This window comes from Oncorhynchus keta, chromosome 21 (genome assembly GCF_023373465.1).
Source record: "Oncorhynchus keta strain PuntledgeMale-10-30-2019 chromosome 21, Oket_V2, whole genome shotgun sequence".
Classification (NCBI taxonomy): Eukaryota; Metazoa; Chordata; class Actinopteri; order Salmoniformes; family Salmonidae; genus Oncorhynchus; species Oncorhynchus keta.
Genome location: NC_068441.1, coordinates 28,328,714 through 28,345,134, shown reverse-complemented (window position 1 = coordinate 28,345,134; position 16,421 = coordinate 28,328,714). Strand labels below are relative to the sequence as shown.

The following is a 16,421-nucleotide window of genomic DNA, read 5'->3' as shown; positions in this document are numbered from 1 at the left end:
CACCTCTAACATGTCCAGAGCCCACTTTGGGTCCCGACCCATAGTTTAAGAAACCCTGTTCTATATTATACTAAATATAACATCTGTATGGGTTTCTAAATGTTTATTAAGGTTTCTAATAGGATGTAGTTGATGTAGTTCCTCCTTCCTCCAGATAAAATCACCAGCACCAACCCTCGGGTGATAGAGGACGCCAGGGCTAGACAGCTGTGTTCAGACGTCAGGCGCTGTACCTACTACGAGACCTGCGCTACCTATGGCCTCAACGTCAACCGCGTCTTCACCGAGGGTGAGGACACACACACACACACACACACACACACACACACACACACACACACACACACTGCTCCTTTTTTCTGTTGTTTCAGTACAATGTAGCTGGAATTTGAATCAATATACCAATTTGAATTAATTTCACATTCATCTATATCAGCATCTAGATTAGAAAGATGACTGTCTAAGAAGGGTAATGTTTGTTTTTGTCCTCTCTCTACTTACCACAGCTGCCCAGAAGATCATGGCAGTGAAGAAGCAGGCAGCTCTACTGGCCTCCTGTAAATCCCTGCCCAACTCCCCCAGTCACTCTGGAGGCTCTACCCCATTGTCAGGAGTCTTCCCTGGTCAGGTACAGTATTGGAGATAAGACACTGGTCCAAATCAATAGGATGGTAATGTTGGACAGGAGTGTACAGATCAGTGTTAATTTAGATGTATAGATTTTGTTTCCAGATTTTTCCACATATTCAGCTGTCTTTGCCCTCTGTAATCTCTCTCTCTCTCTTGTCCTTTTTGTTGTCTGTCACTCTTTCTGTTTCTTTGTTTTTGTTTCTCTCTCTCAGGCCAGTAATGGTGGTCAGAGCAGTGACTACTCGTCCTCTCTGCCCTCCACCCCAGTGATCAGTCATAAGGAGATCGGTGGGGCAGCAGGGGGGGAGAGGCTGGGCAGCGCCACCCCAGGGTCTGTCCGCAGTGCCCCACGGCGACGCACTGGCTCCCGCTTCACGGTAACATACCAACCAACCACAAACACACACTTTTACTGTTTTAGATTCCTCATTGACCCATCCATAACCCTCTCTCAGGTCCCCTGGGCTTTCTTTGAAATGTTATCTTTTTAGCTCTCTTCATGGATTATAGTCCCAAATTTAGCTCTCTTCATGGATTATAGTCCCAATGTTAGCTCTCTTCATGGATTATAGTCCCAATGTTAGCTCTCTTCATGGATTATAGTCCCTATTTTAGCTCTCTTCATGGATTATAAATCCCTATTTTAGCTCTCTTCATGAATTATCGTCCCAAATTTAGCTCTCTTCATGGATTATAGTCCTAATGTTCGCTCTCTTCATGGATTATAGTCCCAATGTTCGCTCTCTTCATGGATTATAGTCCCAATGTTAGCTCTCTTCATGGATTATAGTCCCAATGTTCGCTCTCTTCATGGATTATAGTCCCAATGTTAGCTCTCTTCATGGATTATAGTCCCAAATTTAGCTCTCTTCATGGATTATAGTCCCAAATTTAGCTCTCTTCATGGATTATAGTCCCAATGTTAGCTCTCTTCATGGATTATAGTCCCAATGTTAGCTCTCTTCATGGATTATAGTCCCAATGTTAGCTCTCTTCATGGATTATAGTCCCAATGTTAGCTCTCTTCGTGGATTATAGTCCCAATTTTAGCTCTCTTCATGGATTATAGTCCCAATTTTAGCTCTCTTCATGGATTATAGTCCCAATTTGAGCTCTCTTTGTGGATTTTAGTCCCAAATTCAGCTCTCTTCATGGATTATAGTCCCAATGTTAGCTCTCTTCATGGATTATAGTCCCAATGTTAGCTCTCTTCATGGATTATAGTCCCTATTTTAGCTCTCTTCATGGATTATCATCCCAAATTTAGCTCTCTTCATGGATTATAGTCCCAATGTTAACTCTCTTCATGGATTATAGTCCCAATGTTAGCTCTCTTCATGGATTATAGTCCCAAATTTAGCTCTCTTCATGGATTATAGTCCCAATGTTAGCTCTCTTCATGGATTATAGTCCCAATGTTAGCTCTCTTCATGGATTATAGTCCCAATGTTAGCTCTCTTCATGGATTATAGTCCCAATGTTAGCTCTCTTCATGGATTATAGTCCCTATTTTAGCTCTCTTCATGGATTATAGTCCCTATTTTAGCTCTCTTCATGGATTATCATCCCAAATTTAGCTCTCTTCATGGATTATAGTCCCAATGTTAGCTCTCTTCATGGATTATAGTCCCAATGTTAGCTCTCTTCATGGATTATAGTCCCTATTTTAGCTCTCTTCGTGGATTATAGTCCCAATTTTAGCTCTCTTCATTGATTATAGTCCCTATTTTAGCTCTCTTCATGGATTATAGTCCTAATGTTCGCTCTCTTCATGGATTATAGTCCCAATGTTAGCTCTCTTCATGGATTATAGTCCCAAATTTAGCTCTCTTCATGGATTATAGTCCCAAATTTAGCTCTCTTCATGGATTATAGTCCCAATGTTAGCTCTCTTCATGGATTATAGTCCCAATGTTAGCTCTCTTCATGGATTATAGTCCCAATGTTAGCTCTCTTCATGGATTATAGTCCCAAATTTAGCTCTCTTCATGGATTATAGTCCCAATGTTAGCTCTCTTCATGGATTATAGTCCCAATGTTAGCTCTCTTCATGGATTATAGTCCCAATGTTAGCTCTCTTCATGGATTATAGTCCCTATTTTAGCTCTCTTCATGAATTATAAATCCCTATTTTAGCTCTCTTCATGGATTATAGTCCCAAATTTAGCTCTCTTCATGGATTATAGTCCCAAATTTAGCTCTCTTCATGGATTATAGTCCCAAATTTAGCTCTCTTCATGGATTATAGTCCCAATGTTAGCTCTCTTCATGGATTATAGTCCCAATGTTAGCTCTCTTCATGGATTATAAGTCCCTATTGTAGCTCTCTTCATGAATTATCGTCCCAAATTTAGCTCTCTTCATGGATTATAGTCCCAATGTTCGCTCTCTTCATGGATTATAGTCCCAATGTTAGCTCTTTTCATGGATTATAGTCCCAATTTGAGCTCTCTTTATGGATTTTAGTCCCAAATTTAGCTCTCTTCATGGATTATAGTCCCAATGTTAGCTCTCTTCATGGATTATAGTCCCAATGTTAGCTCTCTTCATGGATTATAGTCCCAATGTTAGCTCTCTTCATGGATTATAGTCCCTATTTTAGTTCTCTTCGTGGATTATAGTCCCAATTTTAGCTCTCTTCATGGATTATAGTCCCTATTTTAGCTCTCTTCGTGGATTATAGTCCCAAATTTAGCTCTCTTCGTGGATTATAGTCCCAAATTTAGCTCTCTTCATGCATTATAGTCCTAATGTTAGCTCTCTTCATGGATTATAGTCCCAATGTTAGCTCTCTTCATGGATTATAGTCCCAAATTTAGCTCTCTTCATGGATTATAGTCCCAAATTTAGCTCTCTTCATGGATTATAGTCCCAATGTTAGCTCTCTTCATGGATTATAGTCCCAATGTTAGCTCTCTTCATGGATTATAGTCCCTATTTTAGCTCTCTTCATGGATTATAAATCCCTATTGTAGCTCTCTTCATGAATTATCGTCCCAAATTTAGCTCTCTTCATGGATTATAGTCCCAAATTTAGCTCTCTTCATGGATTATAGTCCCAATGTTAGCTCTCTTCATGGATTATAGTCCCAATGTTAGCTCTCTTCATGGATTATAGTCCCAATGTTAGCTCTCTTCATGGATTATAGTCCCAATGTTAGCTCTCTTCATGGATTATAGTCCCTATTTTAGCTCTCTTCATGGATTATAGTCCCAATTTTAGCTCTCTTCATGGATTATAGTCCCAATTTTAGCTCTCTTCATGGATTATAGTCCCAAATTTAGCTCTCTTCGTGGATTATAGTCCCAAATTTAGCTCTCTTCATGGATTATAGTCCCTATTTTAGCTCTCTTCGTGGATTATAGTCCCTATTTTAGCTCTCTTCGTGGATTATAGTCCCTATTTGAGCTCTCTTCGTGGATTATAGTCCCAATTTGAGCTCTCTTCGTGGATTATAGTCCCAATTTGAGCTCTCTTCGTGGATTATAGTCCAAATTTTAGCTCTCTTCATGGATTATAGTCCCTATTTTAGCTCTCTTCATGGATTATAGTCCCAATTTTAGCACTCTTCATGGATTATAGTCCCTATTTTAGCTCTCTTCATGGATTATAGTCCCAATTTTAGCTCTTTTCGTGGATTATAGTCCCAATTTTAGCTCTCTTCGTGGATTATAGTCCCAATTTTAGCTCTCTTCATCATGGATTATAGTCCCAATTTTAGCTCTCTTTGTGGATTATAGTCCCAATTTTAGCACTCTTCATGGATTATAGTCCCTATTTTGTGCTTTTTCCTTCACTCTCGTTCTGTATCATAGTTCTTTCTTTCTTTCTTTCTCTCCCCCCAAATCAAATTTGATTTGTCACTGCATCGCAGTGCTAGATGTGCCACCAGAGATTCTGGGTTCGAGCCCAGGCTCTGCCGCAGCTGGCCGCGACCGGGAGGCTCATGGGGCGAAGCACAATTGGCCCAGCGTTGTCCGGGGTTAGGGAGGGTTTGGCAGGCAGGGATATCCTTGTCTCATCGCACACTAGTGACTCCTGTGGCGGGCCGCGCGCAGTGCATGTAGCTTGTATAACAGTGTAGATTTTCTGTCCCCTCAAAATAACTCAACACACAGCCATTAATGTCTAAACCGCTGGCAACAAAAGTAAGTACACACCTAAGTGAAAATGTCCAAATTGGGCCCAATTAGCCATTTTCCCTCCCCGGTGTCATGTGACTCATTAGTGTTACAAGGTCTCAGGTGTGATTGGGGAGCAGGTGTGTTAAATTTGGTGTCATCACTCTCACACTCCCTCATACTGACTGGTCACTGGAAGTTCAACATGGCACCTCATGGCAAATAACTCTCTGAGGATCTGAAAAAAAGAATTGTTGCTCTACATAAAGATGGCCTGGGCTATAAGAAGATTGCCAAGACCCTGAAACTGAGCTGCAGCACGGTGGCCAAGACCATACAGCGGTTTAACTGGACAGGTTCCACTCAGAACAGGCCTCGCCATGGTCGGCCAAAGAAGTTGAGTGCACGTGCTCAGCGTCATATCCAGAGGTTGTCTTTGGGAAATAGACATATGAGTGCTGCCAGCATTGCTGCAGAGGTTGAAGGGGTGGGGGGTCAACCTGTCAGTGCTCAGACCATACGCTGTACACTGCATCAAATTGGTCTGCATGGCTGTCGTCCCAGAAGGAAGCCTCTTCTAAAGATGATGCACAAGAAAGCCCGCAAACAGTTTGCTGAAGACAAGCAGACTAAGGACATGGATTACTGGAACCATGTCCTTGCTAAAGAAGCTGAGGGTAAAGGTGATGGACTGGCCAAGCATGTCTCCAGACCTAAACCCTATTGAGCATCTGTGGGGCATCCTCAAACGGAAGGTGGAGGAGTGCAAGGTCTCTAACATCCACCAGCTCCGTGATGTCGTCATGGAGGAGTGGAAGAGGACTCCAGTTGCAACCTGTGAAGCTCTGGTGAACTCCATGCCCAAGAGGGTTAAGGCAGTGCTGGAAAATGATGGTGGCCACACAAAATATTGACACTTTGGGCCCAATTTGGAAATTTTCACTTCGGGGTGTACTCACTTTTGTTGCCAGTGATTTAGACATTAATGGCTGTGTTTTGAGTTATTTTGAGGGGACAGCAAATTTACACGGTTATACAAGCTGTGCACTCACTACTTTACATTGTAGCAAAGTGTAATTTCTTCAGTGTTGTCACATAAGAAGATATACTCAAATATTTACAAAAATGTGAGGGATGTACTCACTTTTGTGATATACTGTACATATGAGTAATGTAGGGTATGTAAACATTATATAAAGTGTCATTGTTTAAAGTAGCAAGTGATACATTTATTTAATCCAATTTTTTATTATTTAAGTGGCTAGAGATGAGTCAGTATGTTGGCAGCAGCCACTCAATGTTAGTGATGGCTGTTTAACAGTCTGATGGCCTTGAGATAGAAGCTGTTTTTCAGTCTCTCGGTCCCAGCTTTGATGCACCTGTACTGACCTCGCCTTCTGGATGATAGCGGGGTGAACAGGCAGTGGCTCGGGTGGTTGTTGTCCTTGATGATCTTTATGGCCTTCCTGTGACATCGGGTGGTGTAGGTGTCCTGGAGGGCCCCCGGTGATGCGTTGTGCAGACCTCACTACCCTCTGGAGAGCCTTACGGTTGTGGGCGGAGCAGTTGCCGTACCAGGCGGTGATACAGCCCGCCAGGATGCTCTCGATTGTGCATCTGAAGAAGTTTGTGAGTGCTTTTGGTGACAAGCCAAGTTTCTTCAGCCTCCTGAGGTTGAAGAGGCGCTGCTGCGCCTTCTTCACGATGCTGTCTGTGTGGGTGGACCAATTCAGTTTGTCTGTGATGTGTACGCCGAGGAACTTAAAACTTACTACCTCTCCACTACTGTCCCGTCGATGTGGATAGGGGGATACCCCCTCTGCTGTTTCCTGAAGTCCACGATCAGCTCCTTTGTTTTGTTGACATTGAGTGGGAGGTTATTTTCCTGACACCACACTCCGAGGGCCCTCACCTCCTCCCTGTAGGCAGTCTCGTCATTGTTGGAAATCAAGCCTACCACTGGAGTGTCGTCTGCAAACTTGATGATTGAGTTGGAGGCGTGCATGGCCATGCAGTCATGGGTGAACAGGGAGTACAGGAGAGGACTGAGAATGCACCATTGTGGGGCCCCACTGTTGAGGATCAGCGGCTGGAGATGTTGTTTCCTACCTTCACCACCTGGGGGCGACTCGTCAGGAAGTCCAGGACCCAGTTGCACAGGGCGGGGTCGAGACACAGGATCTCGAGCTTAATGACGAGTTTGGAGGGTACTATAGAGTTAAATGCTGAGCTGTTGTCGATGAACAGCATTCTTTCTCCCTCTCTCTCTGTTTTCTCTTTACCTGCTTATTCTTGTTGTTTGTCTTATGCCATGTCTGCAGGGCCGTAGGGGCAGTGACTCGGAGAGGAGGAGTACAGACGGTAAGATAGGAGACCTGGGTAGTGGACGCTCCATCCCCATCAAACAGGTAGGTGACAGACAGACAGTATTCCTGTAGGAGCTGTATGCTCCCTTCTGTAGAGAGAGGAACTGACAGTAGTCTATAGGAGCTCATCACAGACAATGAACTAACATCATGGAGCTAGGAGAGGGATTTGACTTACCTTTGAGAATTTTGTTGAGGTAGATTTTGTAGAAGCCTGCTATGCTCTTTTGGCATAAGGAGCATAACAAAGAACAGATAAAGAATATGTGTCTTATCCTTGTCTCCTCTCCTATGTCCGTCATCCCTGTCTCCCTCCACCAGAGCATCCTGCTGAAGCGCAGTGGGAACTCTCTCAACAAGGAATGGAAGAAGAAATACGTCACGCTGTCCAACAACGGCATTCTCTCTTATCACTCCAGCGTCAACGTGAGTCAATGCACTGACACTAAGTGCTACACTATATTCCAGCTGTTTGTATTGACACACATAAAGAGCTGACCAGGGACATACATTTATGATAGAGCTTCCACATGACCAGTCAGGAAAATCCTCTGGCTCTATTACAAAAACTTTGGAATATGGTTGGATATTGAATCCCTGAGTTGGCTACATTGTTATAGTTTGTATAACCTGCTGAACACCATTTTGAATCTCAGAATGGGTTGGACCATGCTACAGTAACATTATATATGTTTGAAATATCTGCTGTAATGGTTGGCCTTTCCCCCTGACCTGACAGGACTACATGCAGAATGTCCATGGGAAAGAGATGGACCTGCTGAGGGTGACTGTGAAGGTGCCAGGGAAACGCCCGCCCCGTGCTGGTGCCGTCCCTTCCTGTGGTCCTCCGCCCGGCCTCAACGGCCTGGTCAAAGACGTCCAGGGGCCTGAGGGGGCCAGCGCGGGTGAGAGGAGCTCCAATAGGGGTGTGCCGACATGGCCATACTCGGATTTGTAATCGTATCCATAAATTGACAGTTGATAGTCGGATCTATTCGGATGATAATCGCGATCGGAAAGAACGTGTTTTAATATGCTTTAAGTAGATGTTGGCAAAATACTCACTGCAAAAGCGCTGCAGATTAGAAGCAGTGTGTGTGTGTGTGTGTGTGTGTGTGTGTGTGTGTGTGTGTGTGTGTGTGTGTGTGTGTGTCTTTGTGTGTGTTCAACTTGCAGTGGGCTGCCAAGTTTGCTGTCACTCAGTCAGAATGAGCATCGGCATCTTTTTCGCTACCCTTGCCCCATTTGTTTGATATTATGCATATTAATAGCTTGATAGTAAACGTCCTGGCCATGTGATTTATTCTAGTAGGATGCAACAGCAATCTACAGTGCATTCAGAAAGTATTCAGACCCCTTGACCTTTCCCACATTGTTAATTTACAGCCTTATTCTAAAATGGATTAAATTGTTATTTTTTTCTCATCAATCTACACACATTACCCATAATGACAAAGACAAAACAGGTTTTTAGAAATGTTTGCAAATTTATTACAAATAAAAAACGGAACTATTACATATAAGTATTCAGACCCTTTACTCAGTACTTTGTTTAAGCACCTTTGGCAGTGATTACAGCCTTGAGTGTTCTTGGAGATGATGCTACAAGCTTGACACACTTGTATTTGGGAAGTTTCTCCCATTCTTTTCTGCAGATCCTCTCAAGCTCTGTCAGGTCGGATGGGGAGCGTCGCTGCACAGCTATTTTTAGGTCTCCAGAGATGTTAGATTTGGTTCAAGTCCGGGCTTTGACTCATCCACACAAGGACATTCAGAGACTTGTCCCGAAGCCACTCCTGCGTTGTCTTGTCTGTGTGCTTAGAGCCATTGTCCTGTTGGAAGGTGAACCTTTGCCCCAGTCTGAGGTCCTGAGCGCCCAAGAGCAGGGTCTCTCTGTACTTTGCTCTGTTCATCTTTCCCTCGATCCTGACTAGTCTCCTAGTCCCTGCTGCTGAAAAACATCCCCACAGCATGATGCTACCACCACCATGCTTCACCGTAGGGATGGTGCCAGGTTTCAGGCATTCAGGCAAAAGTGTTCAATCCTGGTTTCATCAGACCAGAGAATCTTGTTTCTCATGATCTGAGTCTTTAGGTGCCTTTGTGGCAAACTCCAAGTGGGCTGTCATGTGCCTTTTACTGAGGAGTGGCTTCCGTCTGGCCACACTACCATAAAGGCCTGATTGGTGGAGTGCTGCAGAGATGGTTGCCCTTCTGGAAGGTTCTCCCATCTCCACAGAGGAACTCTGGAGCCCTGTCAGAGTAACCATTAGGTCCTTTCCCCCCCGATTGCTCAATTCGGCTGGGTGGCCAGCTCTCGGTGATCTTGGTGATTCCAAACTTTTCCTATTTAAGAATGATGGAGGCCACTGTATTCTTGGGAACCTTCATGCTGTAGAAATTATTTGGTACCCTTCCCCAGATCTGTGCCTCGACACAATCCTGTCTAGGAGCTCTAGGGACAATTCCGTCGACCTCATGGCTTGGTATTTGCTCTGAGATGCACTGTCAACTGTAGGACCTTATATAGACAGGTGTGTGCCTTTCCAAATCATGTCCAATCAATTGAATTTACCACAGGTGGACTCCAATCAAGTTGTAGAAACTTGATTGGAGTCATGATCAATGGAAACAGGATGCACCTGAGCTCAATTTCGATTCTCATAACAAAGGATCAGAATACTTACAGTGGCAAGAAAAAGTATGCCGGACCCTTTGAAAATACCTGGATTTCTGCATAAATTGGTAATAAAATGTTATCTGATCTTCATCTAGTTCAAAACAATTAGACAAACAGTCTGCTTAAACTAATGACACACAAACAATTATACGTTTTTCTTTATTGAACACACCGTGTAAACATTCACAGTGCAGGGTGGGAAAAGTATGTGAACCCTTGATTAAATACTGGTTTGGCAGCAATAACCTCAACCAAAAGTGTTCTGTAGTTGCGGATCAGACCTGCACAGCGGTCAGGAGGAATATTGGACCATTCCTCTTTACAAAACTGTTTCAGTTCAGCAATATTCTTGGGATGTCTGGTGTGAACTGCTCTCTTGAGGTCAAGCCACAGCATCTCAATCTGGTTGAGTTTGGGACTCTGACTGGGACACTCTAGAAGGACTATTTTCTTCTGTTTGACCCATTCTGTTGTTGATTTACTTTTGTGTTTTGGGTCGTTGTCCTGTTGCATCACCCAACATCTGTTGAGCTTCAATTGGCGGACAGATAGCCTTACATTCTCCTGCAAAATGTCTTGATAAACTTGGGAATTAATTTTCCCGTCGACGATTGCAAACTGTCCAGGCCCTGAGGCAGCAAAAGCAGCCCCAAACCATGATGCTCCCTTCACCATACTTTACAGTTGGGATGAGGTTTTGATGTTGGTGTGCTGTGCCTTTTTTTCTCCAAACGTAGTGTTGTGTTCCTTCCCAAAAACTCAACTTTACTTTCATCTGTCCACTGAATATTTAGCCAGTAACGCTGTGGAACATCCAGGTGCACTTTTGCAGACCTCAGACGTGCAGAAATGTTTGTTTTTAGACAGCAGTGGCTTCTTCCGTGGTGTCCTCCCATGAACACCATTCTTGTTTAGTGTTTTACATATTGTAGACTCGTCAACAGAGATGTTAGCATGCTCCAGAGATGTCTGTAAGTCTTTAGCTGACACTCTAGGATTCTTCTTAACCTCATTGAGATCTGCGCTGTGCTCTTGCAGTCATCTTTGCAGGACGGCCACTCCTAGGGAGAGTAGCAACAGTGCTGAACATTCTCCATTTATAGACAGTTTGTCTTACCGTGGACTGATGAACATCAAGGCTTTTAGAGATACTTTTGTAACCCTTACCAATGTTATGCAAGTCAACACATTCTTAATCTTAGGTCTTCTGAGATCTCTTTTGTTCGGGGCATGGTTCACATCAGGCAATGCTTCTTGTGAATAGTTTTTTTTATAGGGCAAGGCAGCTCTAACCAACATCTCCAATCTCGTCTCATTGATTGGACTCCAGGTTAGCTGACTCCTGGCTGCAATTAGCTTTTGGAGAAGTCATTAGCCTAGGGGTTCACATACTTTTCCCAACCTACACTGTGAATGTTTAAATTATGTGTTCAATATAAACAAGAAAAATACAATAATTTGTGTTATTAGTTTAAGCACACTATGTTTGTCTATTGTTGTGACTTAGATGAAGATCAGATAACATTTGATGACCAATTTATGCAGAAATCCAGGTAATTCCGAAGGGTTCACATACCTTATTCACATTCAGTGGTAAGAAAAAGTATTTAATTTTTTATAGAAATGTTCAAACATTTCTACAAATCTGTTTTCAATTTGTCATTATGGAGTATTGTGTGTAGATTGATGAGAAAAAAACATATATTTAATTCATGTTAGAATAAGATTGTAACGTAACAAAATGTGGAAAAAGTCAAGGCGTCTGAATACTTACCGAATGCACTGTAAATGATCAGCCCGAAAACATGGAAGGAAATCTGATTAGGTGAAATTATGAAGGGAGTGGACGGAGAAATACAGCATGATCAACGTACAACCCACCCTTCTCTTTACAACCAGCCAGTTGAGTTATTCAGACCACGTAGAACCTTGCACATGACTGACTAGCATGAGAAAGATGTGTGCTGGCACTCAAATGTTTTTTTTCTTCCAATCACCGATAATTACAAAAAATATTCGGATCATAATCGTATGCAGAAAATTGTCCATACTTGTTTTTGTCTGACTACTCAGCACACCCTAGGCTCCAAAAGGACAGCCAATCATCTCTGAACCTAATCTAGAGCCTCCTCGCTCTCGCCGTCTTGGTGTCTCACTGTTTTTCATTCTCCCTGTAACTTACTCTTCTTCACACCTTTCTTTCATCCATTTCTCTCACTTATGTCATAGAACAGAAATAAGCACTTTACATTTTTTGTGTGTGATCTACATTACAATATCTATACATTATTTGGTTTGATCACTGAATTGTCATGAGTGTCTTTATGTAATATCTCTTTGAAATATGATGCTCTCTCCCCCATAGTCCCTGGTAGTGGTAGTAACCTCCTGCCCGTAGAAGAGGGGGCGGGAGGAGGGTTGTCTCCTGGGGGGAACAGAGGGGTGCAGCGCTGCCCCTCTACTCTCTCTAACAAGCCCCAAAGCATGGGTACGTACGCCACCCTGGTCCTCTGTGAATTATGTTGTCACTTTTGAATTTACTTACTAGTGTAATCTTATTTGAGTCATTGTAGATATTCGGTTTTTAAAAACTTTTATACCATATGGCACAAACTTATTTCCTGTGCTTGTGTGACTGTGGCAGACTCTGCCATCGAGGGGGTGTCCAGACCCTCCTCCTATAAAGATACAGGCCCAGCCTCCCCAATGGTTGACAGGAAGAAGCATCGCAGGAAGAAGAGCATGAACCAGAAAGGAGACGTAGCCATTGGCCAAGCAGATGGTAAGCTTCCAACACAGTGTATTCATGGTTTAGTGAGGTGAAACATTCAGAACATTGCAGATATAAATGTATGTGAGATCAGATGATTCCCTACTCATAACAGATAATCATATATTTTCTGCACATTACATTTCTCTCTGAACATTGCACATTGAATTCTGCCACCATATAGACTTTGGGAGTCAATCAGAAAGGGGTCAATACTGAACAGATGTATAAAGAAAAAGCTTAGTCTCAACTCAGTCTATGCCCTTCTGCTGGAATTTCTACTTATTCTCTCCAAAATATCTGCCTTTATCACTTTGATCTATTTTGTCTTCCTCTCATTTCCTCCTGTGTTCCTTTATTCTCTCTCTCTCTCCCTGCTTCCCTGGGATGTCTGATCTGCTAATCTCTTACCCTGTAGCAAAGCGCAAAATGTGGAAACTAAAAAGCTTTGGTAGCTTAAGAAACATAAACAAGACAGGTAATGAGGAACTCTTGTCTGTCTGTCAGCCCTGTTTGTCTGTCTGTTTCTGTCTGCCTGTCAGCCATGCTTTTCATCCTGTCTGACTCTCTGCTTTTTAGTTTGTCAACTTGTCTGTCAGTGTCTGCTTTTATTGAGCAGCCTCTTGAGTCTGTCTCTAAGACAAAGCACACTGTATCTCCATTCGGTAAAAGACTTCTCTCCATATACTCCATACTTCTGCATTTGTCCACCATGACAGCAATGCAATAATGCATGCCGATGTCTACTTAGCAGGTACGTTCCGTTTGGAGATCCACCACCAATCATCATTGTGATGGAGGACGTAACCCTCTGAACCCACAGTGTGGTACTTAGTTATGAGTTCATCCTGACCGTGTGACCTGATTGGAACCAATGTTGTATTCCTGGTCAGGTCACATGGTCAGGGAAAACGTCATGATTTGACTGTCTCTAATACAAGTCCGTTTACTGTATGTGTTCTGTCATCAGACGAGGATAACTTTGACTTTCTGATCGTGTCGAGCACGGGCCAGACGTGGCACTTCGAGGCCCAGAGTGTGGAGGAGAGGGACTCGTGGGTGACGGCCATCGAGAGCCAGATCCTGGCCAGCCTGCAGCTGTGTGAGAGCAGCAAGAACAAGGCAAGGATGCAGATGAACACACACATACGCACACATGCACACACACACGCATGAATGCACGCACGCACACACACACACAGACACACACTACAAGAAAATATCTGTGTCTGGCAAAGTGTTTGTGTTGGAAACCAGCTGTCACTGAGGAGAAACTAATTGTGTGTGTTCCCCAGGCTCGTAAGAACAGCCAGAGTGAAGCTGTGGCACTGCAGGCTATCCGTAACGCCAAGGGCAACAGTCTCTGTGTGGACTGTGAAGCACCTAGTAAGTCATTTATTAGGGATGGTTGTATCTCTCTGTGCTGCTCTTAATATCTCTCTATTCTCTTTCCTTTCGTGCTCTACTGCTTTTTCTCCTTTCTTGGTCCCTCATCCATCTTCCAGATGTCACTGAGCTTGGTTTTCAGTGTGGGTGGAACCCCCTCCGTTCTCCATATCCTTCCACTCTTTCTCCCATAGACATCCTACTCATGCAGTTTCAACCCAGAATAAAACTGTACTGTAAGACCGGTACTCTAATCCCATCTCTGTTTGCTCTCTGTTAATCCGATGCATGCAGTTTAAACCCGGACTAAAAGCTGTACACGTTTTAGTCTATTATATAGACTGATCCCAGACCTAACTGTGTCTTCTCTCTCAGACCCAACATGGGCCAGTCTGAACCTGGGGGCTCTGATCTGCATTGAGTGTTCAGGAATCCACAGGAACCTGGGCACCCACCTGTCACGTGTCCGCTCTCTGGACCTGGACGACCTGCCCAGAGAACTCACCCTGGTGTTGGGTGCCATCGGCAACCACCTGGCCAACAGCATCTGGGAGGGACGTACGCTGGGCCGCAGAAAACCCACGCCCGACGCCACACGGTGAAGACTGGGGGACAGGGGAGAGAGACACTGGGGGACACTTAATGTGTAAATAAGTGGCAAGCATGCTGGACTGCAGTTGCAGTATTAGTTGTAGTTGTTGATGTTGTTGTAGAAGAGGAGGCAGTTGCGTTGATAGAAGTGCTAGAGCTAGTAGTAGAAATAGGAGATGTGAAGGTGTCTGACTACATACACCTACCTGCCTGTATTCACACACTCCGTTCCCTTTGTAACCTTGTCTCTGTCACCATGTGTGTCTGTTTCTGGTCCCAGAGAGGAGCGGGAGTCATGGATCCGAGCCAAGTACGAGCAGAGGTTGTTTGTGGCTCCGCTGGCCCTGCCCTTCTCCAGTCAGGGGTTAGAGGTCAACACGCTGTCAGCCAGTCTGCTGGCGGCCGTGATGGAGAGGGACCTCCCCCGCCTGCTCCTTCTCCTGGCCCATAGCACCAAGGATGACATCAATGCCCCCCTTCCCCCAGGGGGTCACCTCTCTCCACCCCCCCCTGCTGCCTCCCCCAGCCCTCCCCTGGAGGGCTCCCTCCGGCTGCCTTGCTCTGCGCTGCACGCCGCCTGCCAGCTCGCCGACGTGGTCATGACCCAGCTGCTGGTCTGGGTGAGAGAGCGTCCCTCCTATAATCTCTTCATCTTGCTTTTCCATTTTTTTGTCTTTCATCCATTCTCGGTTTGAGGCATCATGACATCATGCCACTACAGTCAAAGAATGGCAGAAATAACTTACAGTTAAAGTCGGAAGTTTACATACACTTAGGTTGGAGTCATTGAAACTTGTTTTTCAACCACTCCACAAATGTCTTGTTAACAAACTATAGTTTTGGCAAGTTGGTGAGGACATCTACTTTGTGCACGACACAATACATTTTTCCAACAATTGTTTACAGACAGATTGTTCACTTATAATTCACTGTATCACAATTCCAGTGGGTCAGAGGTTTACAGACACTAAGTTGACTGTGCCTTTAAAACAGCTTGAAAAATTCCAGAAAATTATGTCATGACTTTAGAAGCTTCTGATAATTGACATCATTTGAGTCAATTGGAGGTGTACCTGTGGATGTATTTCAAGGCCTACCTTCAAACTCAGTGCCTCTTTGCTTGACATCATGGGAAAATCTAAAGAAATTAGCCAAGAACTCAGAAAAAAAATTGTTGACCTCCACAACTCTGGTTCATCCTTGGGAGCAATTTCCAAACACCTGAAAGTACCACGTTCATCTGTACAAACAATAGTATGCAAGTATAAACACCATGGGACCACACAGCCGTTATTCTGCTCAGGAAGGAGACGCATTCTGTCTCCTAGAGATTAATGTAGTTCGGTGAGAAAAGTGCAAATCAATCCCAGAACAACAGCAGAGAACTTTTTGAAGATGCTGGAGAAAACAGGTACAAAAGTATCTATATCAACAGTAAAACGAGTCCTATAAAAAAAAGCCAGACTACGGTTTGCAGCTGCACATGTGGACAAAGATCGTACTTTTTGGAGCAATGTCCTCTGGCCTGATGAAACTAAAATAGAACTGTTTGGCCATAATGACCATCATTATGTTTGGAGGAAAAAGGGGGAGGCTTGCAAGCCGAAGAACACCATCCCAACCGTGAAGCACAAGGGTGGCAGCATCATGTTTGTGGGGGTGCTTTGCTGCAGGAGGGACTGGTGCACTTCCCAAAACAGATGGCATCATGATGAAAGCAAAATGATGTGGATATATTGAAGCAACATCTCAAGACATCAATCAGGAAGTTAAAGCTTGATCGCAAATGGACAATGACCCCAAGTATACTTCCAAAGTTTTGGCAAAATGGCTGAAGGACAACAAAGTCTATGTATTGGAGTGGTCATCACAAAGC

General features: G+C 43.9%; 1 protein-coding gene across 4 annotated transcripts in view; it reads left to right on the top strand.

Annotated features, from left to right (window-relative positions):
* Window positions 1–16,421, top strand: part of LOC118400362 (arf-GAP with GTPase, ANK repeat and PH domain-containing protein 2-like) — a 42,585-nt gene that overhangs the window by 21,750 nt on the left and 4,414 nt on the right. For 2 of the 4 annotated variants that reach the window (XM_052473657.1, XM_035797157.2), the window contains exons 6-18: window positions 155–289; window positions 507–628; window positions 843–1,007; window positions 7,074–7,160; window positions 7,440–7,544; window positions 7,858–8,023; window positions 12,164–12,286; window positions 12,443–12,580; window positions 12,987–13,046; window positions 13,539–13,690; window positions 13,864–13,954; window positions 14,330–14,552; window positions 14,826–15,165. In XM_052473657.1, the coding sequence (XP_052329617.1) occupies window positions 155–289; window positions 507–628; window positions 843–1,007; window positions 7,074–7,160; window positions 7,440–7,544; window positions 7,858–8,023; window positions 12,164–12,286; window positions 12,443–12,580; window positions 12,987–13,046; window positions 13,539–13,690; window positions 13,864–13,954; window positions 14,330–14,552; window positions 14,826–15,165 (1,907 nt within the window). The remainder of the gene's footprint in view (window positions 1–154; window positions 290–506; window positions 629–842; window positions 1,008–7,073; window positions 7,161–7,439; window positions 7,545–7,857; window positions 8,024–12,163; window positions 12,287–12,442; window positions 12,581–12,986; window positions 13,047–13,538; window positions 13,691–13,863; window positions 13,955–14,329; window positions 14,553–14,825; window positions 15,166–16,421) is intronic. The other 2 variants (XM_035797159.2, XM_035797158.2) reach the window with 1 other exon arrangement.